Genomic DNA, 20,278 nt, shown 5'->3' on the forward strand with positions numbered 1-20,278 from the left:
TGCGCTCTCGGCATTGGCGGGGTTGCGGCGCGGGGTCCCCGCGGTTTCCGGCGGAGCCCCGGGAGGGGGTGGCGGTGGGACGGGGCGGAGAGGATGGCCCCGGCGGCCGGTCCCGCCCCTTCGGCGGAAGAGAGCGGGGCCGTGTTTCCGGGGGAGCGGGGGAGCCGCCAGCGTGTCCCGGGGCCGGGGGCGATGGGCCCGGCCCGCCGCAGGGACGCGCTCCGGCTGCGCGGCGGAGGGTGAGCCCGGCCGTACCGGGGATGAGAGCCCGGCCGTACCGGGCGGTACCGGGGGCTGAGCCCGGCCGTACCGGGCGGTACCGGGGATCGCACCGGGGGCTGGGCGGGCTCGGGGGATGCTGTCCCGCTGCAAGGGCGGGGGTCCCACGGTGCGCTGACCCCGCTCCATCCCGCAGGTCCCCGCCGCTCCTGCGGCTCTTCCCCGGCCGGCTCTCCGCCTTCCCGCTGTTCCTGCTGGCGCTGCTGCTCGGCTTCGCCTCGCTGCTCTGGCTCCAGCTCAGCTGCTCGGGCGAGGGCCCGGCACCGGCGGGGCAGCCCCGGGGCGCTCCCCGGCAGCCCTGCCCGGCCCCGGCCCCGCCGCTGCCGCCCCACGAGGAGCCGTCGTGGGCTCCGCACCGGCTGGCGCTGCTGGTGCCCTTCCGAGAGCGCTTCGAGGAGCTGCTGGCCTTCGTGCCCTACATGCACCGCTTCCTCAGCAAGAAGAAGATCCGCCACCGCATCTTCATCCTCAACCAAGTGGATCATTTCAGGTATGGCGTCTCCCTGTGCCGAGGGGTCCTGCCCGAAGCTCTGGGAGTGCTGGGAGGGTGCTGCAGAGAAGTGTAGGACCGGAGCAGCGGGATGTCAGGGCAGTGTGTGATGCACTCCCCAAAGCTGCTCATTCTAGAGCTCAGAGATGGACAAAGTGCTGGTTTGCTTCTTTCTTGCTTAGCAAGAATAGAATCTGAGCATAGAATCCTTTATCCTCGTGTATTTCAGCTTTCTCCCCAGTGTCACAGGTCTGCAGCGGCAAACATATGGGGACTGTGGAAGTGAAAGACAGGCCATGGGGTGTTTGGAAGTGCTGTCACCCCCAGCTCACTGTGCAGGATGCAGAGCTGTGTTTGCATGTGTCCCTGTTTGGGGACCGGTCAGACACTGAGCATTGATGATTGTGGCAGGGGGATGTGGGGACAGTGGCTGCTCTGCTTGGTGGCACTGAGAGCCCCCAGTCCCTGGCAGGTTTAACAGGGCATCCCTGATCAACGTGGGCTTCCTGGAGAGCGGCAACGACACCGACTACATCGCCATGCACGACGTGGATCTCCTGCCCCTCAACGAGCACCTGGACTACAGCTTCCCCGAGGCAGGGCCCTTCCACGTGGCATCCCCCGAGCTGCACCCCCTCTACCACTACAAGACCTACGTGGGTGGCATCCTGCTGCTCACCAAGCAGCACTATGAGCTGGTGAGCTCCTAGGTGGCGTGTCCTGGACAGCTGGGGCAGGAGCTATAACATTATCATGGTCAACTTGGGACGTGGGGACAGGAATTAAAATGGTTTGGGGAGAGAGGCTGTGGTCTGAGCTGCTGGGGGCTGGACAGGGGAGGCTGGGCTGGTGCCAGCTCCTCTGAGGCTGTGGAGCTGTGCTGGGCCTTGGCTGCTATGGTGCTGCTCTCGTTGCAGTGCAATGGGATGTCCAACCGCTTCTGGGGCTGGGGACGGGAGGACGATGAGTTCTATCGACGTATCAAAGGAGCTGGTCTCCAGGTAAGGGGTCTCTGCACCCTCCTGCCTTGAAATTGCCCTTTTTTACATCTCTTCACCCGTCCCTCACTGTGACCACCCAGTTTGGGCTGTGGGCAGCCCTGCGCTCCAGCAGCAGGTGCAGGAGTGTTCCAGTAGCTGTAGGGAAGCTCTGCTCTTCTCCCAGGTCCGTCGTCCCTCTGGAATCACAACTGGATACGAGACTTTCCAGCACCTGCACGACCCAGCCTGGAGGAAGAGAGACCAGAAGCGCATTGCTGCACAGAAACAGGTGAGAGCTGTGGTCCAGGGGAGCCACAGGACCTTGGGGCTGTGGTCACCATGTGCTCTGAGCCCTCCTTGCTCGTGTCCTTCTCTGCCAGCTCTGGCTCCCTCCCCGGGCCCTGGGTGCTTCTCCCTTCCAGCCTGGGCCGAACAGTCTCTCTCTCCCTCAGGAGCAGTTCAAAGTGGATCGGGAGGGAGGCCTGAACAACGTGAGGTACAGAATCGAGTCACGCACAGATCTGAGCGTGGCAGGAGCCCCTTGCACCGTCCTCAATATCCTGCTGGACTGTGACACGAACGAGACCCCGTGGTGCACGTTTGGCTGAGCCCATCCCCTGTGCCAGTCGTGGCTCTGTGCTGGTGCCAAGGCTCCCTGGCTGCCGTGCAGCTGCCTGGAGCAGGCAGGGGTTTGCAGCGGATGAGCGTGGCAGTGCTGGCGAGACACAGAGGAGCAGAAGAGGCTGAGAACTGGACTCTGCTGGGAGCTACAGAGAGGAGGCTGAGAGTGGGACGCGCTGGTGCTGCCTCCCAGGGCAGTGCAGGACGTGGCTTTCCTGTGCTGGACATGGCTGAGCTGCCACGCAGCTCTGAGGACAATAAAGAACTGTCAGGACACCTGTGAGTTGTGAATGCCCTGGGCTGTGCTGGCATCACTCCATTTTCCTGTTCCCTTCACCTTCCTTCAGCACACCTGTCCTGGCTTGGCCCCAGCTCCTCTCTGTGTGACAGGTGAGCCCTGAGCTGCTCTGGCTCCGAGGCCAAGCCAGTCTGAAACGGGCTCTGAGAGAGATGGTGCCTCTTCAGTGCCCCCAGGGCTGGGCTGTTGGCATTTCAGTGCAGGAAGTGGTTGTGGTTGAGCCGTGCCCGAGCCCCAGCATCCACAGCCCTGCTGGGCGTCAGCACTTGTAGGCCAGAACCTCTCTGGGGTGAGGAGGAGAGTTCTGGCTGTGCTTCCCTTGCCTGCCTTCCATGTGTGTGCTCCCTCAGCCTTTCTGGGGGGTTGGAAAATCGGATGTCTCCTCTGGGGTCTTGGCACAGGTTGTGGGTGCTGCTGCCTCCTCAGGCTGGGCAGACCCAGCTGAACAGCCAGTACCTCTCTGTTCAGCCCCACCACTAGCACTGGCACCAGGCCCTCTGCGCTTCCTGGCCCCTTCTGTCCTCATCTCCTGCCTGCCACTTCCTGGAGTGGTTGCTTTGCATCCTCAGAGAGAAGCTGTTGCCATCCTGGGAAGACGAATAGCTCCAGAGAGGAGGGAGGGAGGGAAAAAAGCATCAGAGCCAAGTGCAGGGCTCATGTACCCTGTAGGAGCTGTGGGATGGGGTGTCTGGAGGGATCTGGTGCCCCCTTTCTGTGCTGCTCTGGAGCTGGGAGAGGAGTCTGGAGCCCTGGGACAGGGTGTCAGGGTGGTGCAGGATGGTGAGGATCTGCTCTGCAGCATGGAAGCAGCAGGCTCAGCCTTGGGGCACTGTGGGGCTGTGCTGTCCAAGAGCACCTGATGGCCTCTCCAGCCTGCTGGCTCCAAAGCAGTGCTGGTATCTGGTATCAGGTATCTTTGTGCTGGTACCTGGCATGAAGGTGCTGGTGAACTTGGACAGCTGGTGCACTTCTCCACAGGTGTTCCAGGACCAGCCATGCCCTTGCTGTGGGCAGCCAGGGGGAGAGACTGGCCCAGCAGCCCCACTCTGCCTGTCCATGGCACGGCTTTGGGATCAGCCATCTGTGTGGCAGCGCCTTCCTGGTGCCTGAACCGCAGCCAGGGCTGGTGGAGGCACATCAAAGTATTTCTCTATGCCATTCAAAATAGATGACACAAATCGGGGCAGGTTTCATGGAGACGTGGCTGTGCAGAAACAGAGAGCATATGTGCACCTCGCACTTGGCTCAGCGCTCCAGGCTCCTCTCCCGCTGCCTGGCAGCTTTTTCTCAGCTCTGCTCGCAGCCCCCTCATCCCCCGGTTGCTTTTGTGGAAGAGGCACCCTGCTGGAGACCCGGCTTCCTTTTATAGCCCTGAATGTGACTCGGAGGTCGCTCGGCTCTGCTCCCCCCCACGCTTCGGTTTCGGCAATGGCCCAGCAGGAGGGGATGGAGTTTTCCCCATTGCCTTTCACAGATATATCACACCCTGCCTGCCGTCCCAGGAGCCCTGCAGAGCCCAGCCAAAGCCTCCCGGCGTTCTCATGCTCTCAGCAAGCCCGAGGAGAACATCAGGATGATCAGGGGCAGAGAGGGCCCCTGAAGGGCCAGCCCTGCCCCTCTGTGACCCCCCCATTCTGGGGTCCCAATTACTGTTCAAGCAGGGGCAGCAATCAATGGCTTTTATTGCCAGGTTGTTATAAAGTGGATTGTTCCAGAGCTGTTTGCTGGTGGACTCGTGGAATTGCTGTAGTATCTTAGAGGGGAGCACAGGGTGGGTGAGGCGAGCAGAGAGAGGGGACTGGGGGAAAACTCAGAGGAAGCTGAAGCATCTCTGCCTGGAGGAGGTGCCATCCCTGGCTGTGCAGTGACCCGGGCAGGGCCAGGCTCCCTGTGGAAATTCCAATCCAGGCAGACGTGCTCGGGGTGTGCAGCCCGAGGAGGAGCAGGAAACGGGGCAGACGGGCAGAAGGGTGCGGCCGTGAGCAGCATCACCCTGTGAGCCTCTCGGCATCGCTGAACCCACCCGGTCCCAGCCCGTGGGGCGATGCCAGTGGGGCCCTTTCACAGCTGAGCTCCCGGCAGAGGGCCAGGGCATGGCAGACAGCCCTGAGGCCAGCAGGGTGGGACAGGGCACCGCTGGGAAGGGCTCCCGTGTTCAGAGGCCGCGCTGGTGCCACAGGAGCTGCGGGGAACGGGGGCTGAGGCCCGAGGGAGCGGAGCGTGCCTTGGCAGCGCACCGAGCACGCTGCCAGCTTGTGAGCCCGGCGAGCAGGGACCGGGACAGTGTGTGCGTGTGGGAGAGCACTGGCAGCACAGCTTGAGGACTCGGGTGTGCGGCGGAGGGAGCTGGCAGCGAGCGGGGAGCGGGCACGCCGGGCTGGGGACGGGGCGGTCCCTGCCGGGCACAGACGGCACCGGAGCAGGGCTGCTGCTGCAGTGTCCTTCTCCCAGCGACACCGCTGACCCGGGCCACCCCGTGCCGGGATCCTCGCTCCCTGCGGCTGCCAAAACCGGCTCCAGGATGTGATTCATGGGGATAGAGCGTGTCCCGTCTCACTGGCGCCAGGCCAGCGGGAGCCCCACGGGGTACGCCGTGTCCCCGGCTTTGTGAGGCTCCTGCCCACCCGCGGGTGCTGCTGCGAGTGGGGGACACGGGGTTAAACCTGCTGGAGGACGGCACAGATAGTGTCCCGTGGAGTCGAGACCCCTCTCCACGCCGCAGGTACGAAGCAAAATATTTCTCTCCGCCCTTGGTGGGCGATACTCGGGAATACCAGCCCGCCTGTCAGGGGTTACCGGGAGCCCACCGGCGCCGGTGCTGCCGGTCCCGGAGCTGCAGCTGGGGGGATTTGCGGGGCTCTCCCTGCCATTGGGAGGTGGTTCCGCGCAAGCGGCGCCGCACGCAGCCAGCGCGCCCTGCCCTGCCCCGCCCCGCTGGTGGGCACGGCCGGGCCGTCCCCCTCCTTCCTCCTCCTCCTCCTCCTCCTTCCTCCTCCTCCTCCTCCTCCTCCTCTTTCTGCTGCTGCTGTTGCTGCTTCCCGCCCCTCCCGTCCCGCCGCCCCCGCGCCGCGATTTGCCGGTGCCGGCTCCGCCCGCCGCCCCGCGCGGCCGCGGCCGAGGGGCGCGTTCAAACGCGGCGAGGGAAGGAGCGCGGAGCGGAGCCGAGCGGGACCGCAGCGCCGCCGGCATGGTGAGTGCGGCCCGGCCGGCCCGGCCCCATCCCCCTCCCCGCGGCCAGCGGGGCTTTGTCCCGGGCTCGGGCCCGGGCACCGGCTGCCCCCTCCGCCCTCTCCGAGCCGGAAATTCCGGCGGGGCTGCGGGAGGCGCGGAGGGGCTGCGCGGGACCCGCGCCCGCCTCCCTCCAACCCTGCCGTGCGCTCCCGGGTGGAATGGGAATGGGAAAGGGTAAAGGTTTGTGGCCGTATCCTGCCTGGGCACGGCTGGGATCGGGAGCAGAGCGCGAAGGAGCCAGGCTGGCCGGACCGGTGTTTTGCCGCCTGGAGGGTGCTCCCCTCCCTGCCGCGGGCAGGACACCCCCGGGCTCCCCCGGCGCTTCCCAAACCTCCCACAACCTGACCTACTTCCTCGGCCGCCTGTGCCGGGAGGAGCCGCTGCGGGGCTCGGCCGAGCTGCTCCCCAAAGCCGGGGGCTGGATGTGCATCCTTCCCCCTCCCCAGCACGGGAACATCCCCGTCCCCCATCCCCGTGCACGCCCGGTGGCGCCGCAGGCAGCCCCGATCCTTCCGGAGGGTCCATCCCCGGTGCCCTTGGTGGGGTGCCGGTGCCCGGAGCAGGTGTTGGGCTCGCAGAGGGAGGTGACAGCGCAGGCCGGGAGCTGTCAGACAGGTTTGTGCGTGGCAGCAATTAAAAGCGGGGTGTTTGTTTACCCGGCGCGTGGTGCTGAGAACCAGGGCAGCTTCCTGGGTGTAACCCGGCCCCGGAGCCCTCGGCGAGGCTGGGAGCGGTGCTGGGGGCTCTGCCTCGCCCCTGCCACACTCTCTGTGTCCCCTGCACTGGTGTGAGGCCATCGTCCCCTCCCTAGCGCTCCCAGAGCCGAAGGCATCCTCTCATCCTTTCTCCCCCGGCCACCTGCGCAGGAAGCTGCATTGTCCCGTCAGCATCCTGCCCCTTCCCACCGCCCTCCCTCGCCATGTCCGGCCGCGGGGTCTCCGGCACGCAGCAGCAGCAGCTGGGCTGTGGCCGCCTGCTCCCTGCCCGGGCTGGGGAGGGAATGCTGTGGATGGAGGATGGAGGGGGCTGTGTGGAGCTCCCCTGCGAGCTGCAGAGCCCGTGCTGTGCGGGAATTGTCCCCGTGGTGCCGCAGAGTGCCCATCCCGGGGAGGCCAGGCTGGTGGGCATCCCAGGGGCATTTTGGGGCGGTCTCCAGAGGGGGTCCGCAGCCGGAGGTCCCGGCGGGGAGGTTGGTGCCGCCGGGCCGGGGCTGGCGCCAGGCCTGGGCAGGTGCTGCCGGATCCCGAACCCGCCCGCCTGGCTGGGCGGCAGGTGCCTGTTCTGGTGGCGGCCCCGGCCGCGGGCGGGAGGTGGGGCTGGGTGTGGGAGGAGGCGCTGCACCGTGGTGGGGGCAGCGGCGGGGAGCCCCCGCCCCGTGCCGGCTGTGCCCTGTCCCCCGGGAAGCCGCACGGGGGGTGGCAGATCCATCCCGGTGCCAGGGGCCCGTGTGGGCCCTTGGGGCTGGCCGGGAAAGGGGGTGCCGGGGGTGTGTCCCGGCTGCCCGGCATCGCTGACTCTGTCTCTTCCCCGGCAGCGCTGGTTCTGGGCTTTTCTGTAATTCTCCATGGCAGCAGCACAGGGTCCTGTGACCTGTGAGCCCGACACGCGTGTCCTCGGCACCTACCTCTCCTCGGAGCCCGTCGGCGTGGTTGGCAGCATGGGCAGCGTGGGCAGCCTGGTGGAGAAGCAGGATCTGTCCCCCCTGGAGCTGCGGGCCCCGCTGGGCGGCTCGCGGGGGCTCCGGCAACCCGACGGGCTGCTGCGCAAGGGGCCGAACCAGCGGGAGCTCTTTGGGTACCTGCACGGGGCCAAGAAGGAGACGCGGGCGGAGCGGAAGCACCAGACATCGGGCGCCTGCTACAAGCGGGACTACGAGAGCGACCGCGAGAACCGATCCCCCGAGCGCTGCTCCCGCGAGCATCACCGCGGGGCCGACTTCTCCAAGAGCTCCCTGCCGGAGCGGGGCCGCTTCGACAAGGTGAGGCTGTGGGGCCCTGAAATACAGCCTGGTCTGCGAGAGGGTGGGGATGGAGCAGGATGATCTGCACCCTCGTGGATGGGACGTGGGGATTTGAGAATGCTCAGGGATATGAGGCTGGGAGTGTGGGGGTTCTCTTTGGGTGTAGAGGCTCATGCTTGACCTTGTTCTTGTTTTTCAGTGTCGGATCAGGCCCTCAGCCTTCAAGGCAGTGGCTGGGAAGGGGCTGGTGTCCATGCAGGGCTTGTCCTCGTCCAAGGGGCAGAAGCTGTCCAAGAGCAATGGGAGCCTGCACACGCTGCTGTCGCAGAGCAGCACCGCGGCCCCGCAGCACGGCCCGCTCCGCACCCACCTGCTCCACGCCATCAGCCTGGACGAGGCCTCTGACTCCAGCCACAACTCCATCCAGAGCTTCCCCTCCTACGGCTCCCGCCTCAAGCCTGCTCAGAGCCAGTTCAGCGCCTCCATGGGCCACATCAACCACATCGGGGGCTCCCTGGACAGGGTTTCCCGGAGCCCCAGGGATACCCTGGCCCCTGAGAAGATGCCCCTGTCCTGTAAAAGCATGGCCACCCTGAGCAGGCTGCAGAGCCCTGGCGAGCCCCCGCCGCCCTACGAGTTCTCCTACTCGCTGGAGGACGCGGTGAAGCAGCTGGAGGACCGGCTGCAGGAGACGGGAGGGGAGCTGAGGCAGCTCAAGAGGAGTCTCAGCGAGACTGAAGACCCCTTCACACAGGTGAGCTGTGCTGGGTGCCCCACGCAGAGACGTGGGGGTGGAAGGAGCAGTGAAGGAGCTGCCGTGGTGGGTGATGGGCTTGGAATGGCCCAAGCGTGGGAGGATCAAATATCACAGGACCTCTTGGGATCCCTCCTGGGGCTACAGCCTCTCACCAGTGTCCTCCTGTGCTGGCAGGCATTTGAGGACAAGCAGCGGCTGTGGCTGGACGAGCTGGAGGACCTGAAGCAGATGTACATGGCCCGGCTGCAGCAGGTGATGCAGCAGGCGCAGCGCGGGCAGCGGGCGCTGCAGCTGCAGCTCTACAAGGCGCAGCAGGAGAAGAAGCGGCTGCAGGAGGAGCTGAGCCTGCAGCAGTGCCAGTGCGAGGAGAGCAAGCTGCGGCAGCCCCAGGGCGAGCATGGCAGCCCCAAACTGGAGGAGACCAAGTGGGAGGTGAGTCCCCTTCCTTTCCTTTTCCTTTCCTTTTCCTTTCCTTTCCTTTCCTTTCCTTTCCTTTCCTTTCCTTTCCTTTCCTTTCCTTTCCTTTCCTTTCCTTTCCTTTCCTTTCCTTTCCTTTCCTTTCCTTTCCTTTCCTTTCCTTTCCTTTCCTTTCCTTTCCTTTCCTTTCCTTTCCTTTCCCTTCCCTTCCCTTCCCTTCCCTTCCCTTCCCTTCCTTCCCTCCCTTTTGCCACCCTCCTGGCTGTGTTCCCTGCTCTGGTGTTACTCGGGGTCACAGTACGGGAGGGATGAGCCACGTGTGGTGCTTGTGGTCTCCCAAGAGGACAACTTGGGGTGCTGCCACCTCTGGGGTCCTGCTCCCCCAGCCCTTCCTCACTGCTCGCTGTGCCCTGCAGGTGTGCCAGAAAGCAGCAGAGATCTCCCTGCTGAAGCAGCAGCTCCGGGACACCCAGGAGGAGATGGCTCAGAAGCTGGGGGAGATCTTCAGCCTGAAGACGCAGCTGCGGGAGGCCAAGGCAGAGGTCCAGGCCAGGGACTCGCAGCTGGCACAGCTGGCAGACTCCTTCCAGAGCCCCCCCGAGCCCGGCTCCTCGCTGCCCCTCGGTGATGACCCCATGCCGTCGTGCCAGGACTTCCCTGGCTGCGAAACTGATGACTCCAAGTGCCGGGGCCTGCAGAGCGACTCGGCCGAGCCCCTGGAGCGGCAGGTGGAGTGGCTGTGGGCAGAGCTGCTGCGGGAGCGGCGTCAGGGCCAGCTGCAGGCCGTGAACTTTGAGCTGGAGAGGAAAACGTGGCAGGAGGAGAAGGAGAAGGTGCTGCGGTACCAGCGGGAGCTCCAGGCCAGCTACATGGAGATGTACCACCGGAGCCAGGCGCTGGAGCGGGAGCTGCGGCAGCTGCGGGCGGAGCCCAGGGATGTCAGGATCGATTCCCCCTGGATCGAGCGGGTGGAGTCCTCCAAGATCTGAGGGCCGGGACGCCAGTGGGACTGAAGGGGGAAGGTCTCTTGCCGCTGCAAAGGGACGATCTCAGGGTGTGCACAAGGACTGGCCCCGCTCGGCGCTGCCCTGGCCTGAAGGACCCATTGCCACAGGGGAGCTTCTCCTTCTTGCAGCACCTCAGGCCCTCCTGGTGGGGTCTCTGGAGGGCAGGGGGGTCATCTGTGCCAGGGTGGGGGTCTTGCATGTGCCCCCTGCTCTGACTCCAGGAGTGTTTGCCCTGTGATTCCTTCTGCCATGAGGGCAGAAACCAAGCACCCTGTGAGACATTCCCTGTCCCTCCTGCTCTGCTGCCCCCGTTTCTACAACCCATAACCTAATGTGAGGAGAAGCTGAAGCCCTATCCCCCACCCCACTGCCTTGCTGCTCTCTTGTCAGCAGGGCCCTGGGGCTGGTGGTGCCTCTGGGCAGGCAGAGGAGGAAACCCCGAGGAGTTCTGGTGCTGCTGGGAGGGGGCAACTGCCCCCAGGTGTGGAGCTGCTCTACAGTGGAGGTGGTTGGTGCAGCTTTCTTCAGGCTGAGATAGGGGAATGCCTTGTGCAAGGAGGGATGGGAACTGGTGCTCTGCCACACTGGGAGGAACTGGGGTGGGAGAGAGGACTGGGGCATGTGCCTGAGGTGGGGCAGAGCTGGGGTCCCCCCTCCCAGGGGATGTGAGGGGGAGCTGGGGAGCCCAGAGGCGCTGGAAGGAGAGCCCCACACTCTGTGTGTGTTACAGCAGAACCACGTGAAGGCCGGGCCTGGCCCCACACTCCGTTCCTGCAATAAACTCGTATTTCTCTCTCCCAGCCTCTGCTCTGTTTCCCTCGGGGTCGGGGGGCTCCTGGTCATGAATGTGGGATTGAGGGGAATGGTGTGGGGCCGGGCTGGGCGGTACAACGGGCGGGGCATGGCCGTGAGTCACGGTGGGGCTGGGCGGGCTCCCAGAGCAGCCTCACCCCTGTCCCCGCTGTGCTTTAATCCAGCCTGGATTCCCCAGCCCTCCCCCGAGCACCAGGACCACTCTGTACAAACCCGCAGACCTTTATTGACCCCACAGCGCTCAGCATCCCCCCATCAGTCCTCTGGGCAGAGTCCCCAGAAGCAGCCGCGTGGGCCCGGGCAGGGGGACAGGGCCCCGCAGGGCACAGCCCGGCCCCGGCTCTCACAGCGGCAGGGGAAGGGCCGACACCTCCTCCAGGCACTCGTCGTAGGCCTCCTGGTACTCCTCGTGGGGCTTGATCAGGATGACACAGGTCGGGCGCTTGGAGCCGGCTGCAGCTCCCAGGTCCTGAGGGAACACAGGGAGACAATGAGGGGCCAGCTCCCTTCCCGAGGTGAGAACCTCAGCAACCTTTTCCCAGCTTGTCTCCTACAAGCTGGGCTGGCAGAAGGGACTGGCATTTGGCTCATGTGCCATAATTCTTCCCCAGAGTGGGTCTGCAGAGCTGCCTGCACCGGGGCTGGAGCTCCAAAGACCCGACTGCCCCCCCCAGAACTCCCTGTCTGCAAAAGAGCCGGCCCCAGCCCACAGAAGCCTGGCAAAGATGTGCTGGCTCTGTCCCGGAGCTGCTGCAGGAACTCGATCATGACAAACAGCTCAGTACACCTCGCCCAGTCCCTTCTGCGCCTCGTTCAGGGACAAACACCGAGTTCTTTATTCAAGCACCGAATGTGCACCTCCTGGGAAGGCTCCGGCCACAGCCCGGGCTCCTCACCGTGCTCCCTGTCACCAGGGCTGGTTCCTCCCCCGCCCCACACTCACCGTTTTGGAAGGGACGTACGCGTACGGGAGGCTCCTGTCCTCGCACATGATGGGGATGTGGCAGTACACATCGATGGGCAGCGTGTCCCCGGCCAGCACCGTGATCCTGCGGGCACAGCCGTGTCAGCGCCCGGGCCGGGGCCGCGCGGGCCCAAGGGGCCAGGGCAGCACTTACCCCTTCTCGCCCTTGTTGATGAACTTCTGCACCTCCTTCACGCCGCGGCGGAGCTGCTTGTGCTTGGTCGCTGCAAGAGAAGGACGGCGTGAGGGGCTGAGTGAGAACCGAGCGCGCGGCACCGCACCGCGCCACCGCCATCACCCGGCCCCTCCCCGCCGGACCTTTCCTGATGCACTTGAGGAGCTTTCGGGTGAGCTTGCGGGACGCGAGCGGCTGCGCGATGGGGTTCAGGAAGTCGAGCTGCTCCCGGTACGAGAGCTCCGGTGTCGCCTCCGCCTCGGCCGCCGCCTCCGGCTTCTCCCGCGCCATGGCCGCCACAGGCCGGATCCGCTTCCGGGGCGCGCGCCGCGCCGCGGCCGGGACACACGCCGGCGAGCTCTCCGACAGCCAATCGGAACCGCACTGGCAGTGACAGACAGCCGGGACGGCCAATGGCGAGCGGTGTTTGGAGCATTCCCGGCCGCGCGCTCCATCCCGCGTTGCCCACCCCCGGTCCCGGTTCCAGTTCTGGACCCGGTCCCGGTTCTGGACCCAGTCCCAGTCTCAGTTCCAGTCCCGGTCCCAGTCCCAGTTCTGGCCCCGCTCCCAGTCCCAGTTCTGGTCCCAGTTCCAGTTCTGGACCTAGTCCCAGTCTCAGTTCCAGTCGCGGTCCCAGTCCCAGTTCCACTTCTGGACCCAGCCTCAGTCCCAGTTCTGGCCCCAGTCGCGGTCCCAGTCCCAGTGTCAGGCAGGCCGGGGCAAGCTTCAACACGGGCCTTTATTGGGTGTGGTCAGTGCCGGTAACGCCGGACCCACCCGACCCAACACAACATCAGACCAACCTGAACCTGGGAACGCTGCAGTGCCCGATGTGCAGCCAGCCACCCTCACGGGCTGTGCCCGCCTCATCCACCTGGCCACATGCAGGATTCTCTCCCTTGCTTTTCATCCCAGGGAACTCTTCTCCCTGCAGGGCTACATTGCTGCTTTTCCCAAAAACAATGGAGGCTTCCAACAGGGTACCCTCCCAAAAACTGCTCTGAATCAACCCATCACCCCAGCAGCCAGCACTGGGGATAATGAGGTCTACCCGAGGCCATGGCAGCACATCCCCTGAGCCCAGGAGATGCCCTGAGCCACGGAGACATTGCTGCTCCAACTAGAGAGGCTTCAGGCAGGGCTGGTTACCTTCTGCCTCACTCCAGCCTGTCCCTGGACAACAGGAGGGCTTCAGCCAAGACTTGCAGTTGCTCCAAGACCTCTCGCTGCATCTCCACAGCCACGTGGAACACGTGATGGTCGGAGCTGTTGTACATCACAGCGTTCTGGAACATGAGCATCAGGTCACACTGGAACTGCATCACGGACTGAATGTGTCCCTTTGAGAGCCTCCTCTTTATGCTGCTTAAATCCATGGGCCTACAAAAGACAGAGAGAAGAAGAATGAAATTGCAACCCAGGCCCTGGCATCCTTTGGGATCTGCATGAATGTGCTTGTTCTCATTTCAGGGTGGCCCTGAAAGCACAGCTATTTTCAATCAATTTTATTGCTCAAGACACACAGGGGGAAGTGAGAAAGGCTTTTCTTCTGAGCCAGACAAAAGTGAGTTCAGCCAATGCGACACTTGCCATCCAATCAACTTGGCAGGTCATTAGCAGTCACCTCTGGAAAAAATGGGATGCTGAGCTCCAGAGCAGGCAAGCAGTAATTAGTCTTCAGGAAGTCAGTCCAGGTCTTAGTGGAGAAAGAAAAGTTACTAAAATAGGTATCTATTAAACCCCCTAAAGATCGAATGGTGCCACCAGCAAAAATAGCAGTGCTGGTAAGGGGAACATGATAGGGAATAAATATTACTTCCCTTACTTTGACAGAATGGGAAAAAGAATGGCTGCAGAGAGGACAACTGTGACCAGAATAGAACATGATTCAGCTCTGAAAAAATGCCATTAATCTCTCTGGGAAATATTCTTATGACCCACTTCTGTGCTGGGAGTGAAACATCTGGGGCGCTCGCAGCGGGTGAGGAGGGGGCACCTCCTGAGGCACATTCCAGGCACGGGGAGAAGGGACTGCAGAGCTGCAGGGCCTGGATCTGCCCAGGGACTGCCCCTGGGATGAGCCAGCCATGCAATGCCTGCACAGGCCAGGCACAACTCCCACCAGCTCCAGAGTCAGTGCAAGCTTCCAGAAGGGAGTTTTACTGAAAGAAATCAGTGGGAGATGCTGGTGACAGCCAAGCTCTGGAAAAGGAGGAAGGAAACAATCCCACTGGCCCTTTGGAAACCAGAGAAGGCAGAAAACAACCTGAGAGAAATCAGCCAGTGAGCACTTCCTCCACAAACTCACCTCTTTACCACATCCCTGTATCCAGGGGCTTGTTTCTCTGACACTGGCTTCAGGAACGGGCTGCTGAACCTGCAGGGACAAGGACAAGGACAAGGAATGCTCTCTGCCTGCCCCTGCACCACAAACATGGAGCAGGGCTTGCCTCTCCCTGCTGGCCCTGATGCCACAGCCAGTGTTGTGCCAGCTGTGTAGGAAAGCAGCATTTGGGCTCTGCCACATTAAGCAGAGGAAATCAATATGCAGTGTTCTCTCCAGCTCTGCAGCAGGCAGCTGTTCCCAAAGCAAAGTCCTGGAACAGCTTTGGGAAGCTCCCCTCCCTGGGAGGGGAGGGCTGGGACAGGGGACACAGGAGCTGGGACTCAGGGCAGAGTGTTCAGGACATGCTGATGCAGCCCTCTGCTCCCACATACCTGTGGCTGGCTATCATCCTCCAGATGGACAGGAGCTTTTTTTTGAGGATCAGGTGCTGGAGGGGGTTATTCCAGCTTGGCTGCAGCCTGTGGAGTGAAGATACTGCCAGATCATCACACTCGAGACAAAGTAGGAGGTGACAATTCTGCTGGCTCCCACCACATCCAGGTGGATGAAGCTACAAAAAGCCTCTGAGTGTGATGGTGGGAGTGCTCTGCATCACAATGCACAACTGAACATCCAGAGTGCAGGAAGATGCAGGACAAGGGTAAAAGCAAAGCTGAGATAAGGAACAGGACCAAATTGGATAGAAAACCTCAAGCTGCTCTGCAGTTCAGAACTTTACTGAGGTGGTTTTTATGAAGTTTCTCTTCCCAAAATCCCACGTTTTCCCTTGAAAGGCAGTGCAAGTTATCACATGTGTGGCAGAGCCTGCATGTGACTGACACACCTGCACCTGCTCAGAGGGGTTGGAAATGCTGGGCTGTGCATTGCCTGACAGAGCCTGGTGTGCAGCTCACACCAGGCCTGTTTGACTTGAGAAAACATAAAACATGTATTTTCCATTTAATCTCTACTCTTCTCACTTCACCTTAGGATCAATGCCCTACAATACCAGCAAATCCAGAGACAGCACAAGTTACCTCCTTCCCTCCTGCTCTGCTTGGCTCTCTCACCTTTCTGGATGTGACCTGGCCATGCACTTGTTCTCACGTGTGCCAAGGGAAAGAAATGACTGTTCTGCTGCACCTGCAAGAGTGCAGAACCAGCTACTTACAGGTGCACGTTGGGAGAGCCTGTGGAGTCCAGCACTGAGGCTGCAGAGCTGCTGTCACTGCCATCTTGATCCAGGGCCTGAGCACTCATCTCAGGTGAATGCAGCTCATCTGAAGGGGGTTCTCCAGATGAGTCTTCAGTCTCTCCCTGAAGAGCACAGAGGACACATCTAAAATGGCAGCACAGGACCTGAATCCCTTATCTAGCAGCCAGCCTGCTGTAAATCCCTCTCCTGCATCCAGGCTCAGCTGGGAGCTGCCTGCTCTGTTACTCAGAGGATGCTGTTTGACCTCACTCAGACCTTCCAGCAGGAGCTGTGTCTGATCTCCTGGATGCCATCCACCCCTGGCTGACACAAACCTGTGGAGATGAGTGGTGCCCAGTGTTGTGTCTGCTCTCTGGAGGAGTCATGGATGTAGAGAGGGCAATCAGGAGCTGAGGTAAGAGCGCCTCAGGCTCGTTAAAGCTGCAGATACAGATAACAGGAACCCCCAGAGTTAACAAGGTTGTTTCCTCACAAACTCCCACGTCAAAATGACAGGGAATAGACTCAGCCAGGAAGGAGAGTGGTGCTGTTGTTGTAGTGGTTTGCCAGTAAAAAGCTCAGTGGGATTTCATGCAGGAGCACCTCGGAATCCTTAACAGATCTGAAGCACGTGCAGAATTCTCAGAAAGAAACTGAACACTGTGTGTTTGGCTGTGAGCACTGGGAGAACAGTGAGGGAGCTGCTGGGAGTAACAGCAGCAGAGAGCAGAGTGACTGCTGGGAATACACTGTCCTGGCTGAACAGTGAAGTCCTGGGGGTTATTTGTCTCCAGTGTCCTGAGTCTGCAAGAGAACAAGTGTGGAAAAATAGCCCTGTTCCTCCAGTGCTGTGCTGCTTTCCCAGGAACACCCAGCAGGCTGGTGGGAGCCCACAGCCCCCAAACACAGGACTGATGCAAACCCAGGCTAGACAGTGCCTGCTTCTAAGACATGACAGTCCCCAGGGGCAGATGGTTATTGCTGGCACAGCCACGTGGGCCTGAAACCAGCCAAGCTGTGCTGCAAAACACAGCAATTAGAGCCAGGCAAGTATTCCAACCTTGCCTTAAACCTGAGAGCAGCCTGCCAGCTCTCATGAGTCACCTTTACACTGCCAAGGAGCAATTCCTCCAACTCACATCTGAGGGTTTCATCTGTAACAAGCTTCCTGTTTATAAAGATACACAAAAAACACCCTTCCCTCATACATTTTTCTGTGTTCCTCATGTGTTTTATCTCCCCTCTCAGAACCTGGGGCTCCCCATCTCTTCTAGAGCTGGTTTCCTTCATTGTCTAATCTCTCACCCAGGGCTCTTTCAGGCCCACCACTCTCCTACCTCTCTTTCCAGGAAGAGTTCTTCCTCATCTTTTGCCAGGATGTCCAGCTGACTTTCCCCTGCTCCTGAGGTCTGTTCCTGGCACCTCTCTTCCTTCCCATCACTCTCCTTCCCCCCAGAGGCACAGTAATCCCACGGAGTCTCTGGTGACTCTGTGCTGCCAATGCAGCAAGATTCCAACATCTGGGTTACCTGCAAGACAGGGATTTATTACTTCAAATTGTGAAGGCAAAAAGGAGAAGAAATAAACAGCAGAGATGCTATTTTTGCAATCCCTCACGAATGCCTTTCCATTTTTAGGAATCCTTGCAAAATCAGAAGAAGCCCTGTGTTATTATTACAGTGTCAGTTCACTGACATTTCTGTGCTTAAGGGTGAGCTGGGTTTTGGCAAAGCAGCTGCTTGAATGCAGAGGGAGCTCCAAATGGGAGGAAAGGCTGGGGGAGAAAGTGAACCCAGAGCTTCTGCTGTGCCCCCAGACTGTTTCTCTTGGTGTGGATGGTGCAGGCCCTGCAAAGCTCAATGTTTCAGGAGAGCCTGAACTATGCTGCCCACCCTCCTGTAATCCAAACTGCCCTACCTCCAAGAGGAACTGGAGAAGACTGTCGTTTTCACATGGCTCCTCTGCCTCGTGGTTATCTTCACTGTCATCCTTCCAGAGGGGCTCACTCAGCTCCATCTCAGGATCTGCTTCTTGGCTGCTCCCCTCCAGCCTCCCCATGGCCTCCTCTTCAGTATTTCTCCAGCTCATCACATCCAGATCCAAGCTTGAATCCCAGTCAGGAAGGGACTGGAAATCACTGCTCTCTGACTTGATGGGAGATTCCAACTCAGACTTCCAGGCATGGCCCATCTGCAAACAATGAAAATACAACAATTTCTTTGCACCCTGATCCAGAACTGCCAAGCCCAGCTCATTTCTTGCCACCCTTGGAGAGCCACAGCATGGGAAGGACTCTGAGGTGAGCAGCCTCCACCTGAGCTCACACACAGCACATGGCAGGGCTGCTACACAAACTGGATTTCAGGTTTTCTGCTGCTTTTGCTGTGCCCTGGTCAGTGGGTCACTCTGCTCAGGGCATGCTGAGCTCTCTGGGAGCCTGGCTTTGCTGATGCTCCATATTTCAGGGGCTGAAGGCACCCAGCAAGCTCAGACCGAGCCCTGCTGGGGCTCCTCAGCTGCTGAGTGTTGGGAACAACTGGTGACTCCAAGGGCAGCTTACTGAAATTCCACTGAGAACTTTTTATACTGGAGATAACTTACTCCAAACCTTACAGAGAGAGTTTTGAAAGTGACAGGTGGGATTTATCTGGATGTGATATCTCATGTACCTGAGCAAGAAGAATTATAACCACACAGTCATACCAACAGGCACAGTTTATCCACTGCAGAAAATAAAAGTTTGTATTCTCTTAAGAAGGAAAAAAACACTCATTTAATCTCTGTTCATTAGTCCATGCCTAAATAAATGTTTTCTACTGCATGAGTACACTCTGAGTCCTCTAAGCCTGGGGAATTGATTGCAGAGCCACAGTACAACAGTAAAGGATGTCACAAAATCCTCATCTTGCCACTGAATGGAGTTGCCTAGATGCTGCACCTATGGAGAATTCTATGCATTAATTAACACTGGCTTTAGAGTCAGTTAATTATGTACAACCTGATTTTTTCAGAGTTTTGAACATTTCTCACTGATTGTCTTTTCCATTCTCAGGACTGCTAGCACAGCTCTGAATTCAGCTTATGGTGCATAACAGGGAGAAATACAGAATCCACCGGGTCTGGGATGAGAAAACTGCTTTGCTGATTTTGTGAACTTGCAAGCAGAGCTGGGATCTGCAAGTCTGTCCTTCTGAAACCTCTTCCAAAGTTCACTTCAGTGGCAGCAGATGAAATCTGATGAGGCAGAGATAACATTACCTGCTCTCAGCTTCCAGGTGAGGGAGTTGGGCAAACTGAGATTCCATCTGAGGAGAAACCCTGTGCCTGGAGCTCTCTGCTGCAGCCTCAGCAGAGCTGCCACACACAGAGGCACAGCAAAGCCTCAGCCTGGGGTAATCTGATCACTTCTGATCATCCTTCTGTGCTCCAGAGGGATAAATGTAGAAAATCAGGAAGTCCTGGGAACTTGGGCATAAGATTAAAGAGATCTTCAGCCTTATGTTCAGTTTTACCAAATCTTGGAAGGCTCAAGATGCCAGAGAGCAGAACAGCAGGGTTAGTGCAAGACATGATGAGTGAAATAATCACAGACAGCTCAGCTCTGCACCAATTCCGGACAAAATGACACAGGCTTGAACTTTTAATTAAGAATTGCCTGACAGTTCTTAATTATGTTGGCTAGATAAGTCACCAGCAAAGAACCTCTCTCAAACTGGAAAGTTTTAGTTCACTTTGCAGAGATCAGACACTGCACAACCCTCGCTGTTCTGGGAAAAAGCTGTTAGAAATCAAAAAGACAGCCTTTAAAAAGAACTTACATGTCAAAACAAGAAAAATGATAAAAGCCTGAACTCTAATAAATGAAATGTAGAATCCACATAAAGTAGGCAAAAAAAAAAAAAAAGAAAAAGAGAACAATTTGCTAAAGACATAAAAGCAAATAAAAACAAAAAACCTCATCAAAAACATCAGAAGCAGAGAGCTGCCAGATGATCAGTGGGGATGACACATGATCAGTGCCAAACATCTCAGTGGAAAATAGGGCCAGTTGGAAAAACCAAATTAATCATCATTATCAGCAGTTGCCACAGAGGAGCTCACATGAGACCTTCTCTTGGGATGGGTCTGAGAGATATCTAATTAAAATGTCAACAGGGGAGACTTTAGAACAATTTGAGACAGTGAATAAACCTTAGAACCCATTGGGATTCATTTGTGAGCCCTAAAGAAGCTTAAATATAACGTGACCAAGTCTATGCTGTGTAACTTGTCATTTAAGAAGAAAACCAGAAAGGGGTGACAGTTTTATCTGTCTGTAAAAGGGTGGGTGCTGGGAGATGCAGCACAGTAAAACATCAGCTCTGTACTAGACAGATTAGAACAAAGTATTAGGAAGAAGAGAATTAGTAAGTAGTCAGAGCAAGAGATGATGAATTGGGGAAGACGGAATGAGGCTCCATAGGGAAAATCCTATCTTGGAATTTTAGAGCTCTTAAACATCATTAAAGACTATTAAAATGTCATGGGACAAGAGAAAAGGCTGAGAGAAAAATACCTGGTTAGGAGAGGAAACCAAGGGTAGGAAGGAGCAGCAATGATTGCTATGATGAAAGCAAATTCCCAGAGGTCTGAGAAAGGTTTTCTCCTGTGCTGCACCTCCAGTGTCCCAGCAGAGACAAAGAGGTGTCACAGAGATGGAGCCAGACCCTTCTCAGAGCCCAGCAGTGAAAGGACACAGGGATGACAAGCTGCACCACAGGAGATT

General features: G+C 59.3%; 4 protein-coding genes across 4 annotated transcripts; 2 read left to right on the forward strand and 2 right to left on the reverse strand.

The window, feature by feature from the left end:
- Window positions 1-155: 155 nt before the first annotated feature.
- Window positions 156-2,860, forward strand: B4GALT7 (beta-1,4-galactosyltransferase 7). The gene is made up of 6 exons (XM_059483709.1): window positions 156-239; window positions 416-769; window positions 1,242-1,467; window positions 1,687-1,770; window positions 1,934-2,038; window positions 2,202-2,860. The coding sequence occupies exons 1-6, from the start codon at window positions 193-195 to the stop codon at window positions 2,355-2,357; spliced, it is 972 nt and encodes a 323-aa protein (XP_059339692.1). The 5' UTR covers window positions 156-192; the 3' UTR covers window positions 2,358-2,860.
- Window positions 2,861-5,734: 2,874 nt separating this feature from the next.
- Window positions 5,735-10,819, forward strand: N4BP3 (NEDD4 binding protein 3). The gene is made up of 5 exons (XM_059483642.1): window positions 5,735-5,858; window positions 7,434-7,877; window positions 8,059-8,613; window positions 8,791-9,048; window positions 9,450-10,819. The coding sequence occupies exons 2-5, from the start codon at window positions 7,464-7,466 to the stop codon at window positions 10,020-10,022; spliced, it is 1,800 nt and encodes a 599-aa protein (XP_059339625.1). The 5' UTR covers window positions 5,735-5,858; window positions 7,434-7,463; the 3' UTR covers window positions 10,023-10,819.
- Window positions 10,820-11,059: 240 nt separating this feature from the next.
- On the reverse strand, window positions 11,060-12,369 carry NHP2 (NHP2 ribonucleoprotein). The gene is made up of 4 exons (XM_059483829.1): window positions 12,136-12,369; window positions 11,972-12,041; window positions 11,797-11,902; window positions 11,060-11,322 (listed from the first exon to the last, which is right to left on the reverse strand). The coding sequence occupies exons 1-4, from the start codon at window positions 12,281-12,283 to the stop codon at window positions 11,197-11,199; spliced, it is 450 nt and encodes a 149-aa protein (XP_059339812.1). The 5' UTR covers window positions 12,284-12,369; the 3' UTR covers window positions 11,060-11,196.
- Window positions 12,370-13,149: 780 nt separating this feature from the next.
- On the reverse strand, window positions 13,150-17,475 carry LOC132080285 (bromodomain-containing protein 8-like). Its single transcript, XM_059483361.1, has 6 exons — window positions 17,431-17,475; window positions 16,851-17,033; window positions 15,490-15,635; window positions 14,711-14,813; window positions 14,301-14,369; window positions 13,150-13,372 (listed from the first exon to the last, which is right to left on the reverse strand). The coding sequence occupies exons 3-6, from the start codon at window positions 15,551-15,553 to the stop codon at window positions 13,150-13,152; spliced, it is 459 nt and encodes a 152-aa protein (XP_059339344.1). The 5' UTR covers window positions 15,554-15,635; window positions 16,851-17,033; window positions 17,431-17,475.
- Window positions 17,476-20,278: the final 2,803 nt, after the last annotated feature.

The sequence above is a fragment of the Ammospiza nelsoni genome, chromosome 16 (genome assembly GCF_027579445.1).
Source record: "Ammospiza nelsoni isolate bAmmNel1 chromosome 16, bAmmNel1.pri, whole genome shotgun sequence".
NCBI classification, from domain to species: domain Eukaryota; kingdom Metazoa; phylum Chordata; class Aves; order Passeriformes; family Passerellidae; genus Ammospiza; species Ammospiza nelsoni.

What these genes read in the sequence shown, in the direction of transcription:
- B4GALT7 (XM_059483709.1), top strand. Translation starts at nt 193, where the DNA reads ATGGGCCCGGCCCGCCGCAGGGACGCGCTCCGGCTGCGCGGCGGAGG. An exon ending in CTCCGGCTGCGCGGCGGAGG is followed by an intron (nt 240 to 415) that starts GTGAGCCCGGCC and finishes TCCATCCCGCAG; the next exon opens with GTCCCCGCCGCTCCTGCGGC. An exon ending in CCAAGCAGCACTATGAGCTG is followed by an intron (nt 1,468 to 1,686) that starts GTGAGCTCCTAG and finishes CTCTCGTTGCAG; the next exon opens with TGCAATGGGATGTCCAACCG.
- N4BP3 (XM_059483642.1), top strand. Translation starts at nt 7,464, where the DNA reads ATGGCAGCAGCACAGGGTCCTGTGACCTGTGAGCCCGACACGCGTGTC. An exon ending in AGCGGGGCCGCTTCGACAAG is followed by an intron (nt 7,878 to 8,058) that starts GTGAGGCTGTGG and finishes CTTGTTTTTCAG; the next exon opens with TGTCGGATCAGGCCCTCAGC. An exon ending in TGGAGGAGACCAAGTGGGAG is followed by an intron (nt 9,049 to 9,449) that starts GTGAGTCCCCTT and finishes TGTGCCCTGCAG; the next exon opens with GTGTGCCAGAAAGCAGCAGA.
- NHP2 (XM_059483829.1), bottom strand. Translation starts at nt 12,283, where the DNA reads ATGGCGCGGGAGAAGCCGGAGGCGGCGGCCGAGGCGGAGGCGACACCG. An exon ending in ATCAACAAGGGCGAGAAGGG is followed by an intron (nt 11,903 to 11,971) that starts GTAAGTGCTGCC and finishes CTGTGCCCGCAG; the next exon opens with GATCACGGTGCTGGCCGGGG. An exon ending in CGTACGTCCCTTCCAAAACG is followed by an intron (nt 11,323 to 11,796) that starts GTGAGTGTGGGG and finishes GTGTTCCCTCAG; the next exon opens with GACCTGGGAGCTGCAGCCGG.
- LOC132080285 (XM_059483361.1), bottom strand. Translation starts at nt 15,553, where the DNA reads ATGGCAGTGACAGCAGCTCTGCAGCCTCAGTGCTGGACTCCACAGGCT. An exon ending in GGCTCTCCCAACGTGCACCT is followed by an intron (nt 14,814 to 15,489) that starts GTAAGTAGCTGG and finishes ATGATCTGGCAG; the next exon opens with TATCTTCACTCCACAGGCTG. An exon ending in TACAGGGATGTGGTAAAGAG is followed by an intron (nt 13,373 to 14,300) that starts GTGAGTTTGTGG and finishes TGTCTTTTGTAG; the next exon opens with GCCCATGGATTTAAGCAGCA.